Source organism: Anopheles merus, chromosome 3R (genome assembly GCF_017562075.2).
Source record: "Anopheles merus strain MAF chromosome 3R, AmerM5.1, whole genome shotgun sequence".
Lineage (NCBI taxonomy): Eukaryota > Metazoa > Arthropoda > Insecta > Diptera > Culicidae > Anopheles > Anopheles merus.
This window is the reverse complement of record NC_054084.1, coordinates 11,356,114-11,374,592: the sequence shown is the minus strand read 5'-3', so window position 1 is coordinate 11,374,592 and position 18,479 is coordinate 11,356,114. Positions and strand designations below refer to the sequence as shown.

At 48.8% G+C, this 18,479-nt stretch overlaps 1 protein-coding gene across 2 annotated transcripts in view; it reads left to right on the top strand.

Moving 5' to 3' along the window:
* The window catches only part of LOC121595868 (mucin-5AC), a 141,303-nt gene that overhangs the window by 116,517 nt on the left and 6,307 nt on the right, over positions 1-18,479 (top strand). Inside the window, exons 2-9 of one of the 2 annotated variants that reach the window (XM_041920197.1) lie at positions 6,218-6,795; positions 6,868-7,073; positions 7,317-9,812; positions 10,841-11,043; positions 11,116-11,282; positions 11,373-11,419; positions 11,795-12,007; positions 13,912-18,072. In XM_041920197.1, the coding sequence (XP_041776131.1) occupies positions 6,218-6,795; positions 6,868-7,073; positions 7,317-9,812; positions 10,841-11,043; positions 11,116-11,282; positions 11,373-11,419; positions 11,795-12,007; positions 13,912-18,072 (8,071 nt within the window). The remainder of the gene's footprint in view (positions 1-6,217; positions 6,796-6,867; positions 7,074-7,316; positions 9,813-10,840; positions 11,044-11,115; positions 11,283-11,372; positions 11,420-11,794; positions 12,008-13,911; positions 18,073-18,479) is intronic. The other variant, XM_041920198.1, reaches the window with a different exon arrangement.

The window sequence follows — 18,479 nt, the reverse complement described above, 5'->3', positions numbered from 1 at the left end:
AAGATCACATCAAAGACCAAATTTCTGTTATTTGATCTACTGGACGACATAGCATGGTCCAACAAAAAATAGTAGTAGTACATGTTCACATGCATTCGCCATCAGCCTTGTCACAAGAATTCCCGTCACTAATCCTTCCATTTAACAACCCCACACCATGTTTCGTTGACGTGAAATCATTCACTCCAAATAGTTTAGCCTCTTGCACGCTCACTGAAGCAGCATTCTTCGCTGTCCAGACCTTCGCTTGCTACCGGATGTCATGTTTTTTTTATTCTCTTCTTCTAATACATTTATTAATCTCATTTTCGCCTCTCCCCACATGCCCCACCTTACACTCTAGCTGCAAATGCGACAGAATTGGAGTGCGCAAGGGAATTAGTGTCATAGGTTGGTGCGTGAGTCGATTGGCTGTGCTGGTCCTGGTCTTGCTACTTTTCTATTTGCTGTCATTCCAGTGAGCAATTAAACGCAAGACCGGCACGTACTTGATCCTCGCATGACGTAACAAAGACGCTAGCGCCACACGCGTTTGCGTTTCGTTTCTCACGCTGCCAGTAAGAAAAAGGGTTTGTCTCGTGGGTTTGCGCTGATAGTGGACAAGGGTTTCTAAGGAGTTTTTTATTCCACCTTAAGGTTACACATAGACTATAGTGTATTTCGCTGCTTCACTTTCCCGCAGTCTCTATTGCGTAAATGAAGCGCAGAAAAAGTGCAGAATGTCCCCTGAAAGACTCCTGCACAAACGTTAATAAATCAACGATCAAACCATCACGCCCGCTTAACGCTTGAACAAACACAAAACGTTAACATGCTCGATGCGCTATGTTTCTGTGTGCTTGTCGAGCTATCCCTGCAATGTTCTGCCTGATTCCCGAGGGGGTTTTGATTTTCCTTTTCTGCTCCCAAGTATCGCTCCGTGCCAGCACCGGATGCTGTTTATGTTTGGCAGTTAAAATCGACCCCATTTCTGCCGCATTCAAATGTAACGATCGCTCAACGTGTGTGTGTGTGTGATACGACCGAGTTCAACCGAGTGCACCGCTTTGCCAGAGGACGAAATACACCCCGGAGGAAATACAAATTACGCTCAGCCGCTCAGAAGAAAACCAGCAAACGGCGTTTTTAGCTTCCCGCAGGCCACCGACAACATGATCCCCAACGCCCATGCTCGCGTTCTTTGTGTGAGCGGCGCAGCACATTAAGTTTCGCTGTGTCGTTCGATCGCTGATCGCTCAACTGTACAAGCGAAAAACCCACGCTCACGAAGCGAACAGAACAAACTGATTTCTAACGATCACTCACTCACGCTATACAATCCCACCCACCCCCTCATTCCGGGATCCGTTACGTTTGCGTTACGTTTGCGCGGGCTGGAACTAGCTGCCCCGGGTTGGCCATTCTGAAGCACCGCACTGGCCGCAAGCGACGAACCGACGACCGATCGACAGCAAACAGACAGCAACGCCTCGCGGGCAGCACCGGTTGTATAATCGGCCGGCTTGATCCGATTCTTTCGCTGCCACTGCTGCCACTGGTAGCCCCCGCACTTCTGCTTGTCCGGGCATGTCCGGCACCGAATCCTCATTAGCCAGCACGGCGCGCACAGCGCCGACAGCGCATTGATTCCGGTGCCGACTGGGACCGGCCCGATTACGGCAAACGGTAACGCTCGGTGTAATGTGGCCTGCCACTGGCGGCCATGACTCACACCACGAGTGTCCCGTCAGTGTCCGTTCTTGCGAGGGGGAGGCCAAACAATTAGCCCCGCGAACGGAACGACGTTTTTCTCGCGCCCAGTTGTAGCGGGTGGATTTTATGGAGCACAAATGAAAATGTCAAAAGTGAATGGCGTGTGGATTGATTGGGTGTGTGTGTGTACTGGTGTACTCGGAACGGTCGAAACCGGAGGGCCATAAATCTAATCCAGGTGGGCTAAGAGATTCGGGTGATCGAGGGTTAGAATTTGCGCGAGAGATCTTTTGTGTTTGATTGCGACTAAGGCGATTTGTTAAAGGCAGATTGTAAATATTCTCCACGAAGTATAGAGGACCATAAACAACTCTCAATACTGACATCATACATGCGAAACTAAGCGACTGCTTGTCGAAATGTCAAAACACTCATTGCCCTTAATTCATCAACACACAACAAACACACACACTAACACACCTCTGACCATTAAAACACCATTCATCAGCACCCATAAAGACATCATTGCAACAGATCCTAATCACCTTACCAGCTGCAAGGTCCGTGGCGGGTAATGCGATCGTGTACCAGCGATCTCTTCCCATCTTGAACCTTACCTTCTAACCAAGGCGTCTAAATGCAATCACTTTGTGATCGCTTTTTGATCATACGAATTGCTTCTAAGTTTTGACGCAGTTAATCCGTTCACTCTTCCGCAACTCGTCCAACCAGCGGCCTGCGAAACGGTAAACTGACTCCTGCCACTGCGACGCTCCACGGGGTTTAGCAACGGAAGAACCAGTAATCCGATGCCCATTTTGCAAAATCAAACCCATGCCCATCACTTTGCAATAAACGGTTCATTTACATCGTTTGCACAATTCATTGGTAAGCTGAAGAGGGTCAACCAACTCACCGCTCCAAAATTGGCCGTTGAGTTCTTTTAACGACCACTCTCTCAGCACAAAACAAAAACAAAAGCCCAAACAACTGGGCAATTACGAGCTTAATTCGAAACCAACCACCCATTACACCAGTCGATCAAGAAACTGTCCACCCCACGTACTACAAACGTAGGAGGAGGAATACTATACTATTGGTCAGATTGGCTGATCTTTGCCCATACCAAAAGCGGCGTTCTTTCGGTAGCAAATCGAGCAAAGCCTACACGCAACACAATCCTACTGCAAACCGTCACCCAGGCAAGGTCATTGGCATGTCCGATCTTGATAGCTGTCGGTGTCCAGCTCAGGTGACTCACTGTTCGGGTCACTGATCCGGGAAGTCTAACGGGGGTGGACCACCTTTCACCGGGACCCAGCGGGACCGTTCGATCGCTCCAAGAACGGTTCTGCATGTATGGCTTGATTGTCCTGTCACTTGCGGCGGACAGCCGACGATCGCTCGTCGCAGATAATTTGCCAATTCAAGCCAACAGGGTGACACCGAAAATGGGCTGGCAGTAGCGAGCAAGCAGTAAGAATATGATAAGCTTTGGCGGAATGGATTTTTTGCCCTCCTGTAGCTCTCGTTGTTGTTTGTGGTGAACTTCTAGGTAATAGAAGAGCCGTCCAGCGCAAACAGAACATAATTCCCGACTCGTCCGGGAAGAAACCGGTACCACCATCTATCAACGGCTCGGGATCAACTAGCGGATGTGCACGGTGCCATGTTTTACGACCGCCGACAAGCCAACTATAACGAAGCGGTATGACATTACAATCGCCGCCCGAATGCATCCCCTTATCGTTGGCAATTGCAAATTTCCAATCCGGCCGTGTCTATTCCCGCGACGACAAATTTATTTACACACCCGCGGGTACATTCCTTCTTCTACATTTCCAATCGGAAAACGCGGTGACGCCCCACGCAACCTACGCAAACTTCGTTCACGGGTCGCTTTCACGGCCATGGGCGGGAACAGATGCCTTCCCGTTTGTAGCACCAAGGCACCTATCGCCCAGTTGGCGCTACACACGATCGCATGTAGGCGTTGAAGAAAAAAAGCAAAAAACTCCACCCTTTCCCTCTGTATTGAGCAAGATTTATCCTTCTGCGTGGCGTTCCAGCCCCTGTCATGGATCGAAGCTATCACGCTGCCCACTGCTGCAAGCTGCAATCCATCCCGATGCGATGCGCGAGTGTCTTTGAACTTGAACTATCTTGGGATGCGCGGGATGATCACTCACGACGCACCGAGCACACCGATGCCAACGACCCGGCTCGGTCACGTAACGCTTGTTTGAGCCGGCGGCTTTCCCAAACCTGCTTTCCCGCTTTCTGTCGACTCATCCTTCGCGTGTGCGCGTGCACGGAGCTTTTATCACCCCAAGCGACGAACCCCGTAGGTGAACGCATCTTCACCAGGGGGGGGGGGAGCGAATTAATGATTTCAATTAAGTTGTAAGTCTTCATCCGACACACCGGCCGTTCCCATGGATCAATGCCACCGGTTGATTGTTCGTGTGATCGTATGGCCCCTTCCGTACCTCCTCCTTCTCCCAAGAGGAGAAATAAATTTTACCAATTCTCTCATCGGCACGACGCTTCGATGCTGTTGGTGAATCCGATCCGAGCGTCCATTTCGTGGCCGTTTCGCGCGTGGTTCTATTCAAATGACACAACACTCAACGCTAATGGACAGCCGCCGGCCGCCAAGCGACGGACGTTTGTGTGTTTGTCTGCGGTGCGATTCTATTGCATTCTAGGTTTTGGTGGGCTGGGTGGGAGGAATTTATTTACCCTTCCAGTGTTTATTATTCGCGTGGGGCCATGAATCGACCCGCGGGAAGGTGAATGCGATTTCGAACGCACCGAAATGGTTTGCGGTGGGAGAGGCCGAAACAGTCGGGTGCCATTTTATTGCTTAAATAAGATGAAAACGAGGAACAATGTTGGTATTAAATAGGAAAAAAATTTGTTTAAAGTTTGGTCAGTTGAGGTGTTAAACATTATTTCCTTTTTTTATTATAATATCAACAATTTTGATAAGTGTATCTGTATTTTTCGAATTTAAGTTATGTTATTTGTGAAAAGTTACCAAAACGTCAGAAACGAAATGCTTATCAGGCTGTAATGTTACAAAATTTCCGAAATATCTTGCCCTGAGTCATATTTCCATCAATTCACTTGAAATTTACAAAACTATTAACCATATTAGTAACTATATTTGCAATAAAATAACAATACTGTGTGAGCTTTTCGTACATTTTGTACAGCTTGTATCTAAGCTATTTATTATAGATTCTCTATGTTACTTTTCGCTGTATGACTGATCATGTCATACGTCTATAAAAATAGTTCTAAGTTACAATCGAAGTTGATTATTTGTTATCTTTTTCTATATTTTCTTATCAATTTTATGTTTTTTTCTCTTTGGATATTCTATTCGAATGTTTTGAATGGTATTGGTTCACAAATCCATAGAAATTCAGAACGTCTGATTAATTTTAAAATGATAATGTTGATGATGATGATGCTACAAGTCTGCGCTTTTCGTAAAAACTTTAGTATGTTCCCTTCAAAACCTGATTCTTTGCTGCGAGAACCAACCAAAAAGGAGTACCGATGCTTAGTAACAGCTCAATTTTAAGTATTCATTATCAAAATCGGTTCCATGATAAAGTAAACAGATGTCAAAAATCAAGATACGCTTATGGGAACATCTCTCACAGTGTTTTGTCCCAGTTTTTTGAGGAAATTTTTGAAATAAAACGTTCATTTTGCTTGTGAACGTCCTTTAAATGAACCATTTTGCCTCTTCTTCTCCACCACGTCGCCAAATGTTCGCCCCGTGAATAGACCCATAAAAATAGTAATAAAATCGATTTGCTGTCTATTTATCCACCCAACCTGATCGCACATATCATAAACCTACGCCTCGGACACCTCTCTCTTGCCGCCACGCGACAAATCTTCACGGCAGCAAAACGGCTACAAAACGATAACGATCACAAAGCCGCTTGGAAAACGCGCTTATTGTATCGCTTCTCACAAATCTTCGCACAAACGATCGGCCATCTCGATGATGATGCCTCCGCCATAAATTTGGCAATAAATTCCACCAACGCCTCGCGTGTGCGTTGCCCGTTTGATTAATGAACCTGATTGTACGGGTAGGTGGGAGGTCGCAGCTGACACTGCTGCTGCTGCTGCTAGTGAATGAGACGGACACTGGTCATTCATATTTGCACCCCGCGGTGCAATGGACATGTAAAGATCGGATCGCTTCATAATTCTTACCGGGATGTTTGTGTTTTTGTGTGTGAGAGAATGACATCTGTTGCAAGATACGATCAATAGGAGGAGCCGTCCCGGGACAGCTGATCGTTCCATCTGAACAGTTGCCATTTACGCATGACCGGGAAGACGCGAGGTGATCAGCTGAGTGACTCGCCGCTACTCGCTTGTAACACAACCAGCATGACCTTCTCACCCTGACAGTGACGGGCTGCGCTGAGCCTACACACAATATACATCGTCTGCAATACTTAACACTCCGTCTCTCTCTATCTCTCGTTCACAGGAAATGTATTCGCACAGACAAAACGCTCGTTCCGTACGAGCGCAGCCCAGGGCCGGGCCCTCGGTTCCAACCCGCGACAGTCGACCTCGTCCAGCGTGGACTTCGAATGTCCGGAAGAGTTCGGCTACTATCCGCACCCGAGTGACTGCTCGCAGTACTACGTGTGCGTGTTCGGCGGTGCGCTGCTGGAAAGCTGTACCGGCGGGCTGATGTACAGCCACGAGCTGCAGACCTGCGACTGGCCACGCAACGTTGGCTGTGATCTGCCCGCGCTGAGTGCCCCTTCGGCACCGGCCAGCCGCACGGTGACGCCCCGCGTCCCACAGGTGCTGAGCAGAGTGCGCTTCTCGTCCTCGGCTCCGTCAGCGCCGTCAGGTCCGTCGGGACCATCGGGCCCATCGGGACCGTCGGGACCGTCGGGACCTTCGGGACCCTCAGGACCGGCTGAACCGTCCGCACCGGCACGCATTCAGCAGATTCGCAATCTGCCCCCACCGCCACCACCGCCGGCCAATCCGAATCCCGTGATTACCACCCGTGGACAGCCGAAGAACTCACCGCAGGAAGATATCGCGAAGGTTAGTTGAATCGTTGAATCGAGAGAGAGCGAGAGAGTTTGAAACTAATTTCGGTAATTTTTCCTGCGACAGCTCTACGCCGAAGCACACGAAACACTGCCGCCAGTAGAGGAAGACGAATCGGATCGTCAGCAGCGTGTCTATCGTGGACAGCCCAGCACGGTGTCGCAGGTGCAGCGCGATCGTGACGGCATCCTGCAGCAGCAGAGTGTTAACGCTATACCGACTCAGGCTAAAGTAGGTTCCTTCGCGTACAGTGCTCAACCTCAGCCGTTCAGGTAAGTGCTCCTCATACTCCTTTGGCCACCTCTGTCTCCCAATCCAAGACCTCCATCTGAACCCTTCTGAACTTCTTGAATATAAAACGATTAAACTTTACTTTCTCTTTCCTTCTCTTGAAACACTTTGTTCGTTGTTCGTAATGTTTGCACATTTACATACACACACATGTTTACCTTTTTCTGTGTGCAAAATCATTCACTCACGCACGCAAAACTCACTACACCCACACGTCCACACAGTGTTGACCATGATGACGCGTCACTGCAAACGCTAGACGACACGCACGACGCCAAAGCTCATGATCGCAAGAAGCGCGACACGGCCGCGGCCCAAACCAAGACTGATAGCGATACAGACACCGCCCCTACCTCACTGGTGACACAGATAGACCCGACGGCAACGGCGCCCCTTCCCGAAGATGACACATCTGCGACCAAAACCAAACGCTCCAACGCGGACGAAGCATCTCTTGCGCCCGAAAACTCTCCCGACAGTTTAGCCGGCAGTTCGGAAGGCCAGCGGACGGCACGTCAGCTCCGTCAGCTAGGCAACTGGCAGTATCGCTCCCTAGACACGTCCCTGTCCCGCCAAAACGGCTACTCGCCCAGCAGTTTCGATCCGTTCGGGTACACCGTACTGCCAACGGCGACGACCTACTTCAAGCCAGGCGCACGCTACTTCCAACCACAAACCTACAGCAAAAAGGAACTGACCTACAACGACTATCTGGAGGCGTACGGCAAGAGCAAACAGCCGACCTACAACGTTCGGCCAGCTGAGCTGCAGCCGCACAAAACGTCTGGCCTACAGAACTACAAAACGGTCGCCAAGATTACGCCCCAGGATACGATCATTCCGCTGCTGCTCGCCAACCAGCAGCAACAATCTCATCGATCGCACCAACCGAACTACGGGCAGGCTCAGTTCACAGCGGCCGCTTTTGTCAATAGTCACAATGCCAAGAAGTACACGACGCCGGCTTCTCCGCTCGATGGAGACGAAGAAACGATCCCGGACAACTTTGCGTTCTTCCACTTCGGAAATACTTACTCCTCTACGCCGATCTCCGTGAACAATCATGCCAAAGCGGCGAAACAGTCCAAACCCTCCAACGTACAGATCTCAAACGTAGCGCAACCGACACAGAAAACTCCTTACATTGCATTCAGCTCGGTTGGTGGATTTTTTAACAACCAGCCAACGGCAAACCCGCTCAAAGAGAGCTTTGTCTTGAAACCAAATCACTCGTCGAAACCGAAACAGACCCACTCGGGGTCTTCCGGAGGCCCTAGCACTCCGGCACCCGTGTACGAGGGTATCTCCAATGCGATCCAATCGAATGGACTTCGGTTCGCCGTGACTACGCCCAAGATTGTAGCCGGGACGGGACTGGAGCTGTATCAACCGAACGTGTATCTTAATGCTCCACGGCCACAGGTTTACAGTGGCTACAGCGCAAAGCCTGCCGGTGCTATCTACGAGGCGTCAACACCGAAACCAAGTGCACAGTTTGTTACCAAGTCGACGAATGGCTTCCAACCGATCGCTGTATCAACCACACCGAAGTACTATCAGCCGCAGGTCTCCAAAACGGTAAGCCCAAGCGAATACAGCAAATTCTACGAATCCATCAAGAACACGCACATTGCCCAGGTGAAACCCAATGCGGAGCCTTCACCACCGGTACGGATCGGTGCTAGTCAGCTAGCGGTCTATCGTCCGACCGTTTCGAACAACACGAAGCTACAGCCCGTTTCGCAGGGTTATGGCCCTCAGCAAGTGTTCTACAGTCCGGTGCGATCGTCTTCGCTCAGCCCGGTGCCAAAGCCACAAGATTCGGGCGAGTTCTACTACGAACAAGATGATGAGATTGATCAGCGCGGACAGAAGTATGTGAAAAACACACTAGACGTCGTGCGACGCCCAGTGTACGGTAAGCGTCCATACGGAGATGAGGAGGAGGACGAAGATGAGTACTACGAGGACGATGAGGATGATGATGATGAGTATCAGTATCGCTACCCGGTGAACAAGTCCAAGTACACTCCGATGACGGAAACGATGGCACCTCGTCCAATGCTCAACCTTACCACCCCGAAACCTCCCGGTGCAGTCTCAGGCAATCTGTACTACAACTACGAAACCACCACCTGGCGTCCAGTGACCGTGACGACGTACTCTCAGGGGTCCACCTCGGACATACCGCCCATTATCAAATTCCCCGAGGATGTATTCCAGGGCATTAAACCGCTCGGTGATGTGCCGCGCTACCTGAACAAGTCCACCCTTCGCCCTTACACCGTCCGACAAAGGCTACGACCCACCGTTGTGCAGCACAACCATCTTGAAGAAAACGTCCCCAGTGAGCGGGTTCGCATTAGCACGACGACTACTACCACGACTACCACCACGACAAGACCACCTCCGACTACCACCACCACCACACCACGCTACTATCCAACCACGGTGCGTACACGCATCCCGACCAAGACGATCCCAACCCGCCGACCGGTGACCACGACGACCACGTCCGAACCACCACCACCACCACCGACGACCACCACCCAGACGACGTCGCGCAAACGGTACACGATCCGACCGAATCGTGGCCAGCAGCGCTGGCGCACTACCGAGACACCGGAACCAAGTACGGGACTCAACGGCCGACAGGCCAGTCCGACCCGACCGACCAAACATCGACAGCAACTGGAGCTCGATGAACGCCTACCGAACAGGTACAGTCTTATTGCGGGTGTGTCTGTGTCCCCTTTCTATATATTTAAAGCAAAAAGGGGAACAGCATAAGCACCAGTCAGCTTACTGTTTTGAAGAGTTCTTTACTGTGTGTGTGTTTTTACGTGTGATGGGTCTTATTATTCTAAGCTTTAGAAGGAATTGGTTCCACACTTATTACTTATACTGCTAGGTGCACCAACAAAACAGAACCCTGTACAGTCACGTTAGCTCCTTACATTTACATTGGGTTGTACCATATACATTGTTCTTTAAAGTTATTTGTGTGATTGGATATTTATTTGTGATATATTGCTCATCTACCATACCGTTACAACTTCCTCAGACTTGTATGTCTAGTCGTATGGAATTATTGGACAAAACCACCGCTTTATGTCATTTATTCAATCAATTTCTGTTTTGTAACGTTATAATGATTTTTCTAAGCGTTTGTTTGATCAAATTCAACATCTAAATCATTAGAAAAATTATTCAAAAGGCTTGCAACGTTATAAAAAAATACATACCACTTCATCAATCCACAAACTGTTTGGTGGAACAGAGATCACCTGGTAATAGATGGAACTGTCACAATAATAAATTAATTCTATATTCTATGAATTTATATATGCTTTCATTATTGGTGTGCTGTCTTTTGGATGGGTTTATGTATTCCTAAGTAAAATTAAAGTTCAAAGGTACCAGCATCTACAAGATCATTAGTATGATCATTTACAATCCAGGTAGTCCAGAACATATCATAAAAATGGTAAAACCTTGCACGTAATGCAGAATTTACTCAAAAACGTCTGAATGATATATAAAAATTTTTATTTAAAAAAAATTAAAGTGTAGCTCATACAGTCATCGTAAACCAAGTACGATCAACTAGACTTGACAAGACCGTTTTGAAGGACAGCTTCCATTTAACGTGTTTGCGTGAACAGTGTGTTCTCGTTTGTGTTCAAAACCATCCGCAAACCACCTAAAGCCTTCCATTTACTAATGTTCCTTCCTGCCATTCCTGCAGAGTGGAAACATCGTCGCCAGCACCACCGAGCCGATACGTGCCCGAGCAACAGCAATCACAACAGCAGCAGCAGCAGCAACAGCAGAAGACGCAGCTCACGCAAAGCAACAGAAATTACTACAACACCAGCAACTATGAACCATCTGCGTACGATTCGTACTACGCCGTCTACGACGAGGACGTTGAACTGTACCGAGATGTTGGTGAGTGTTGAGCGTTGGAGATTCGATTCATCCCAGCGCCATCTTCTCACATTGGCATTTCTATCCCCGCAGAATATCAACCGCAGCCCCAGAAACCTGTCGTTTCGTCCACCTACCGTCCGACAGTGGTCACCACCGTTGCTCCCACTTCTCAGCGAGATCCGTACGTCACTTCTCCGCGCACTACCTACCAGAGACCTTCCTACCAGGCAGACTATGACGATGCTCTAGTGGCTCAGGTATTTTTGCACCGCGCCCAATCGGTTGCCCTCGACCCGATGACGATCGTGCTCGATCAGCCCCATCGCTAACGCTCTCTTTCTTTACAGCTTGAAGAAGATCGTTACAATCAGAAGCAAACCAATACACAGATAAGGTATTTTCTTACGGATCTAGTACAAACCCTGTGCTAGCATTCGTTTTTTTCTCCTTCTTCTTTTTATCACATTATGTAAACGCTTTTATTGAGCAAAAAAAGTAAAAGATCAAGCAATTAGGTTACATAGACCCCCAATCCTTCAGTATAGATTGATAGTTCCCCTCTTTCGGAGCTATCAAACAACACTCGGCTCAGCTACAACTCGATATCTCTCTAACTTTTTCGTTCTCTTCTAAAACCAAATCAATCTCTATCTCTCTATTTCTCACTCACTATTTTTCCTACTCGTTCTATCCGATTCCACTATCGTATTGCTATCCATCAACACCGATTTTTTTGTTTTAATGCATGTGATACGGATACTCCAAATAGAAATGAGTTGAACTCAATCTCGGACCGTCCGATACTGGTATCCTCCACGATCCGTGCGTATAACAGCCCCAAATATCAGACGGCCTTCGTTACTACGCCCGAACCGTTCTCGCTGCCGTCGTCGACCCCAGCCAGAACTACTACAACCACCACCACTACTACCACCACCACCACCACCACCACACCTGCTCCAATACAGTACTATACTACAAGGTAGAGAGAGTTCAAAACGAGCAAAAACACATCTTCTTTCGAAGGTTCACCTTCGAACCTTTATGCGCGCTTTCTACATTATTCACAATTAGAACCATTTCATTAGAACAACTACCAATAATGTTTGGACATTTGGAAAACTCACCAATCTGGAACAAACTAGGAGCTGGTCTTTTGCAGCATTAAAATCATGTTTTTTTCTTATCATAACCAAATCTACACTCTCTTATCAACCGGAAGCAACAAAACAATAAAGGCCGGGCTATATTGATCGTACTCCGTAGTGTAATTTTAATTTTCACTAGCGCATCTGGCGGCGGCTGGTGGAAGCTGATTTTGGTCATCAAGGGAACGGTCGCAACGGATCTCAAAATTAAGTAGTTTTTTCATCGTTTTTTATGCGAAAATGGCTGAAATACTTGCACAATATGTTTATCTATCAATTACAAAGCTTTTCCAGTCCAGTTAAAGTAAAAAACATGGAAAAATAAGGTATTTTCTGGAGCGGCTCCAAATTGTTTGGCAAAATGCTTCGGTCAGCCGCCGCCAGATGCGCTAGTGAAAATTGAAATTACACTTGCGAGTACGATCAATGTAGCCCGGCCTTAAGGTTCAAATCATCTCAAAGCAAAGCACTACCACTAGCTGGTGGAAAGATCTACGTATCGATCTTTCTTCACAGTTTAACATCGCTTTCGGGCAACATCATGGTCATTCGAATTCACTCGGATACATCGATTACACACAAACACGGACACAACTCAGTTTACAAACACTTGGTAGAAACAACGATTGCTGGAAGGACCTCTTCCTTTCCTAGTAGTAGTGTAGTGGGATCGGTAGCATCATATTTGTCTTCGATATAAACGAACGGCGGATGAATCGCGCTATTACTTTCAATTCTACGAGAACTGAGACATATTCCTCGTTTTTCTCACTATCCTTTCGCTCTGTGGCAACATGAATCGTTTCTCTTTTTATTCTTTTTTCCCCCTGTTTGTTTCATCTTCCATTACACCCTTGACAGTTTTCACAGTGATCTTTTTGCTTTTTCTTCTATGCTAGTTTATGTTTTAGAAACTTTCCGATATCGTACTCTGATTTTGAATGCCGCTTAAGCTTTTTTCCCCATTTTCTTCCCGTTTGCATGTCTCATTGATCATCATTTACATTTTTACAAAAACAATTAAACAATCATTCTGATCTCGTTTGCCTTACCCCATCATTCGATGTTACATGTTCTAAAACACGCATAGAAACTTCTTTCTTTTACTTCAAAAACTGAACATACATCTACAAAGAGAGACAAAAACGCATGTTATTGTGATACATTCCAGACAAAAATAGGACATAGGAATTTCTGTTGTTAGAGTTGTAAATTGTATATTTTTGTTTGTTGCTTCTTCGACTGGAAGAAACTGATTTTACATTCTATGTAACCGGCATCCTTTGGCGAAAGCTTTTGTCTAACCGAACGGAATAATGAAGCGGCCTTGTTTGTCATTTCATACTTTTAATCCATTGCCAGTTAACCGAACAAAACTCGTAACTTCAACTGTTATTAACAATGACTAAATTGTATGCGCTACTACCTGCAGCTCCACAACTGCATAGTGGTACATTTTTTACAACATTTCTTAAGATGATTTCCCATTTCGGTGTTAAAACGATCAAAAACGTACTAATTTTACTAGTTGTAAATACATTTTCTTTAACGCTTTTATAATCTACCATACCGTACCATTTAAAGCAAAGTTTTCGAGATTACAACATGTTCGCTCGTCTCAGGCGTAAAACAATGCGTTAAATACTATATTTTTACATAATTTCTCTCTCTCTCTCTCCATTTCTGTGTGAACCCATTTTTCTAAAATGTCAATCTACGATGCTATTTATCCCAACAGATCATCACAATTGGACGATCAAAGTATTAAAACAACACCCAAATCAATCATATTAACACTCGCAGCACGCGCGGGTTCCTCATCGACCCCCGAGCCTCCCTCTCCCTTCCTTGTGTCCTTTGCGCCATCCCCCCAGTCCCCCTATGAGTCACCCCGGTACCGCAGTAGCACTAGCTCGGTTCCACGATACATCAAACCATCATCTACTACTACACCGTTACCCACAACCACTACCACCATACCTACTAGTACAAGCACCACACTACCTCCCACAACCACGACCGGGACATATTCACCCTCCGCCGACCCATACCCACGGTTCCGGCCGTCCACTCAGTACGATCAGCACGCACCGACCGGAATCAAATTCCACCCCATCCCGGACGATCACTACTACGATGACGATAGTGACGCACCGGAGGACAGTGTCGATCAGGTCGAGCACGGATACGCGCAACTGTCCAAGACTAGGTACGACTACGGTTCACCGTCCCGTGTCACGCCCGACTCATCGAACGATCAGTCCACGAAGCAGTTTATCACGCAAAAGCTTCTGCCAGTGTTTTCCCACCAATACTCGTCCCAGTCCGATCCTCGGTCGGCATCGTCCGCTAATGCTCATGCGCTGACGTCCGACACGTACGGCGAGACTCCCTTTTCGTACGACACTCGGCCGGACTTTTCTGCATCCGGTGCTGCTGAACAGTTTGTCCCACTGACAAGCACCTTGCCACCAACTACTACCACAACTTCCACTAGGAAGCCAACAACAACGTCCACCACAACAACCACCAGGAGGCCTACAACGACCTCTACCACTACTACTACTACTACTACTACCACGAAAAAGCCCACAACAACTCCAACCACTACTACCACTACCACAACAACCACCTCAACGACACGAGCTCCCCCTACCACTCAAGAATCACAACGTCAAAAGTTGCAAAAGTTTATCATCTCCGATGTGCAACCGTCTAGCTTCCGTAGCCCTTTCAGTACAACGGCTAAAGCCGTTCAGCCACTGCCCGACTATGATACCTACCTTTACCACGAGTCCATTCCGAGCAGTGTACGGTCGCGCAATCAGCACACATTCCTGAAAGCCATTGCGACAACACTTTCAGCGACGCAGTCCTCCACGATCGCTACGACCACGCCGGAAGCTCCGATCGTACGATCGTTCACTACGGTAGGGTCGACTGCAGTAGCGCCTCTCGTCACATACAGCCCAAGGCTGGAACAGGTCAACCTAAACAAAGCGGTTCGTTTGCCACAACCCGCTCAGACACGGGAAGAACAACGGCCCGTTCTGTCGACGTTTAGTTCCGACAGCAGGTCGGAGCAAAAGTTTAGCAGCAATAGGTTCTACAACCTTACGCTGAGTGCCGGCTTTGTCGGTTTGCCGGGATCTTCCTCGGGTGCCGCTTACCGGGGACGTGTTGAGATGCCGAGAAATCAAGAACCGGTGCCTAGATATACTTCTTTTACGCTTTCCGACGCTGTTACGAGTAGTGTGCGCCGGTTGCCTACTACCGTGTCGGAGGCTGTACCCGAAACCACTACACCCTTAACCACAGTTACGGTGCCAAGTACTACGACTAGCACTACCAGCACCACCACCACCACTACTACAGTAAGCCCCATTTCATTGGCCACCAGCAGTGGCCCTAGTAATGTACGTTTCGTTTTAAGCTCTAGCCTAGCTACCACCGCCCGGCCTCGAGGAGTCGCCTTCTCGAGGATCCCAGACGAAAATGTTGCTCTTTATAAGAGCCGTGATGTACCGACAGTGACGGCCCGGATCGTTTCGACCCGACCACCGACTGTCGTCCCGACCGCTTCGAGCGATTGGGTGCCGCTAATACAGGAGAAGATCCTGTCCAGCCCCAAAACAAACACACTGCACGAGCAGGAAGATCACGAGCGTGAAACAGACGATCCGCTGCTTAGTGCGCGTGTGCCTGCAAACACGGAAGAGTCTTTTGTCGCTGGTACTACGATCGCCTCGACACCACCAACTCGGTTCCCACCGAGAACTACACTGGCTCCGTTCGGCACGCTGGAGGGTAGGAAACATGTTGATAAAGTACAAACCATTCCAACGCGTGCCAGTGTGGTGAAGGAAGCACCTAACAAAGCACTGGACCCAGTAACGAATGCACCGACAAGGCCGGTTGTGTCACCGTACAAAAGTTTGGAGGTACAGCGTCAAACGACGTCCTCCGATAAACCGTTCGCTTCCACGTCGAGAGTCATCTCGAATCTGTACCGTACGACCACACCCGAAATACCGGCTGTCGGTGGTCCTACGGTGAGAAGCTATCTGCAGCTAACTGCAGTGCCGAAGTTGGCGGCTATTTTGCGTGAAGCAACGACGACGGTAGCTAGTACAACTACTACTAGCACCACTACCACCACGACGGTTGCTCCTCCGACAACAACTGCTAGCAGTACGAGTGAGGAACCTAGCACGACTCGTCGTACCAGTACGACCAGTACGTCCACTGCAGTTCCAACGACTTCATTTGCTAGTAGTAGCAGCTCGGAAGAGGTAATCACCACCACTGCCAGCCCGTTGCCTCGATCGACTGAGGTGTATCGGGGTCGGTATCGTCCCGTGTTTAGCTTTGTACGATCTTCGGAATCGTACGATGAGGCAACTACTCCACGGTATCGCTATCTGCGCAACCGTGGCCGTGATTCTCCGCGACGCTCCTATACAAGGCTACGTCCAACGCCTCAAAGCTATTCGCTAACTTCCAGCACCTTGGAGGATGTGGAGAAAATTTCACCCGCTAGCAGTACCCTGTCGCCTACAAGGGACCATAGCGGAGTGGTCGATAGTACAGTGCTATCGATTTCGACCGAGTATAGCGATCGTGCCGTAAGTTCAAGCTCAGCTTCGGCTGCTTACTTGAACCGTCTGCCAACGACTGATCGTACCAAGTATCAGTCCACTGATCGTGAGCTCTCGAAAACGGCACACGTCAAGAGTCGCTACGAACAGCTCGATTTTAATCGTACCGGAGTTGAAGAACGTGTACGTCAACCGGTAGTCTCCACTACGGGACATTCTGGGATTCGTATTGTTCAGATCACAGACAAACCGGTGTACTATACCCGCTTCCATTCGACCTCCACTGAAGAGAGTTCTTTTGCTGTCGCCAACAGCAGTCGACAGCCCGAATCGACGACGAAAAAGTTCCGCGCCACGGTCGAGATGCCGGAAATGAACATACCGACCGAGAAGGAGCTACTGTCCTACCACCAGGACAGTAGTGGCAACACGTCGGAAGATGAGGATCATGATGAGGAAGAGGACGATGAGGACGCGATCGACGACGATGACGATGGTGAGCCCGCAGACGAAGACCTGGCCGACTACTCGTACCTGGAGACGTCCAGTGCGCCGTCTTCCACATCGACCACGACGACGACGACGACAACCACTAGTAAGCCCGCACCGACAACCACGACCACGTCAACGACGACCACGACGACCACTACGCCACCGGCACCGACCACTAGTAGTACAACGACCCTAAGGAGCACCTTCAAGCCGATGGCACGTGCCTCGAAACGGTACACGACGCCGCACTACGCAGCGGTCACGACCGAGCGCAATGTCTACGCGGCTGTGCCATCGCGCTTCTACCCAAGTACAACGCAAGGATCAAACCTGACGGCTGGTGCTGCCTATCTGGAACCGCGGAACCCGGACCTCCCGTACCACGGTGCACGGGCAAGCACCCTTGCTCCTCTCGCTTCCTCCCCCAATCCTTCTTCCTCCCCGTCCTCCCCGGATGCCGTCAGTCTGCGGATGCAGGATGGCAAGGGTTACTACCACCCGAGCAGTAGCCCCAGTAGCAGTAGTAGTTCGCTCCCTTTACCTTCCACCTCATCCCCAGTCACTCCCACCACTACCAATGCCACCACCACTATCACCACAACCACCACCACCACCACCACAGTCCGCCCGCCAACGACGTACTCCGCAAACAAGCTCCCACCGCGCGCTTCCAGGGTCAATAATGCCATAAAGACCACGATCGCAGCCGCACAACTGCCACGCCGATATAGCAAACCGTCCGCAGCGGGAAAAAGTATACAATGTACAGAAAACTCACTGTCCGCCAAATGCAACGAGATTCCCTCGAGGTACTAATTGATTGCTGCACCAACCTCCAGCAATACTTCTATACCACAACAAAAAAAAATTCAAAAAAAGCCTAAAACAAGCCTAAATTGCAACAAATCTTGACTGATCAAGGTTTTCTCTGTATCACGCATACTCAATGTTGGAAAAACAAAACCCCAATTCGTTTTTACTTCACCGCTCACCGCAGCCACTAGTTTTTAATACCACTAGCTACTAGCCCCTATCATGCGTTGACTGATCGCAACCATCACAACTAAGCAGCCATCTTGCGGCAAACAAAGGCTCGAAGGCTGTACCAACGCGCTATTACTCACTCCCCTTAGCTAGAGCCGGGTTAGAGAGTGCTATCACCATTTGTCTTTTAATAATCTACACACAAACACACCACAAGCATTATACATACACC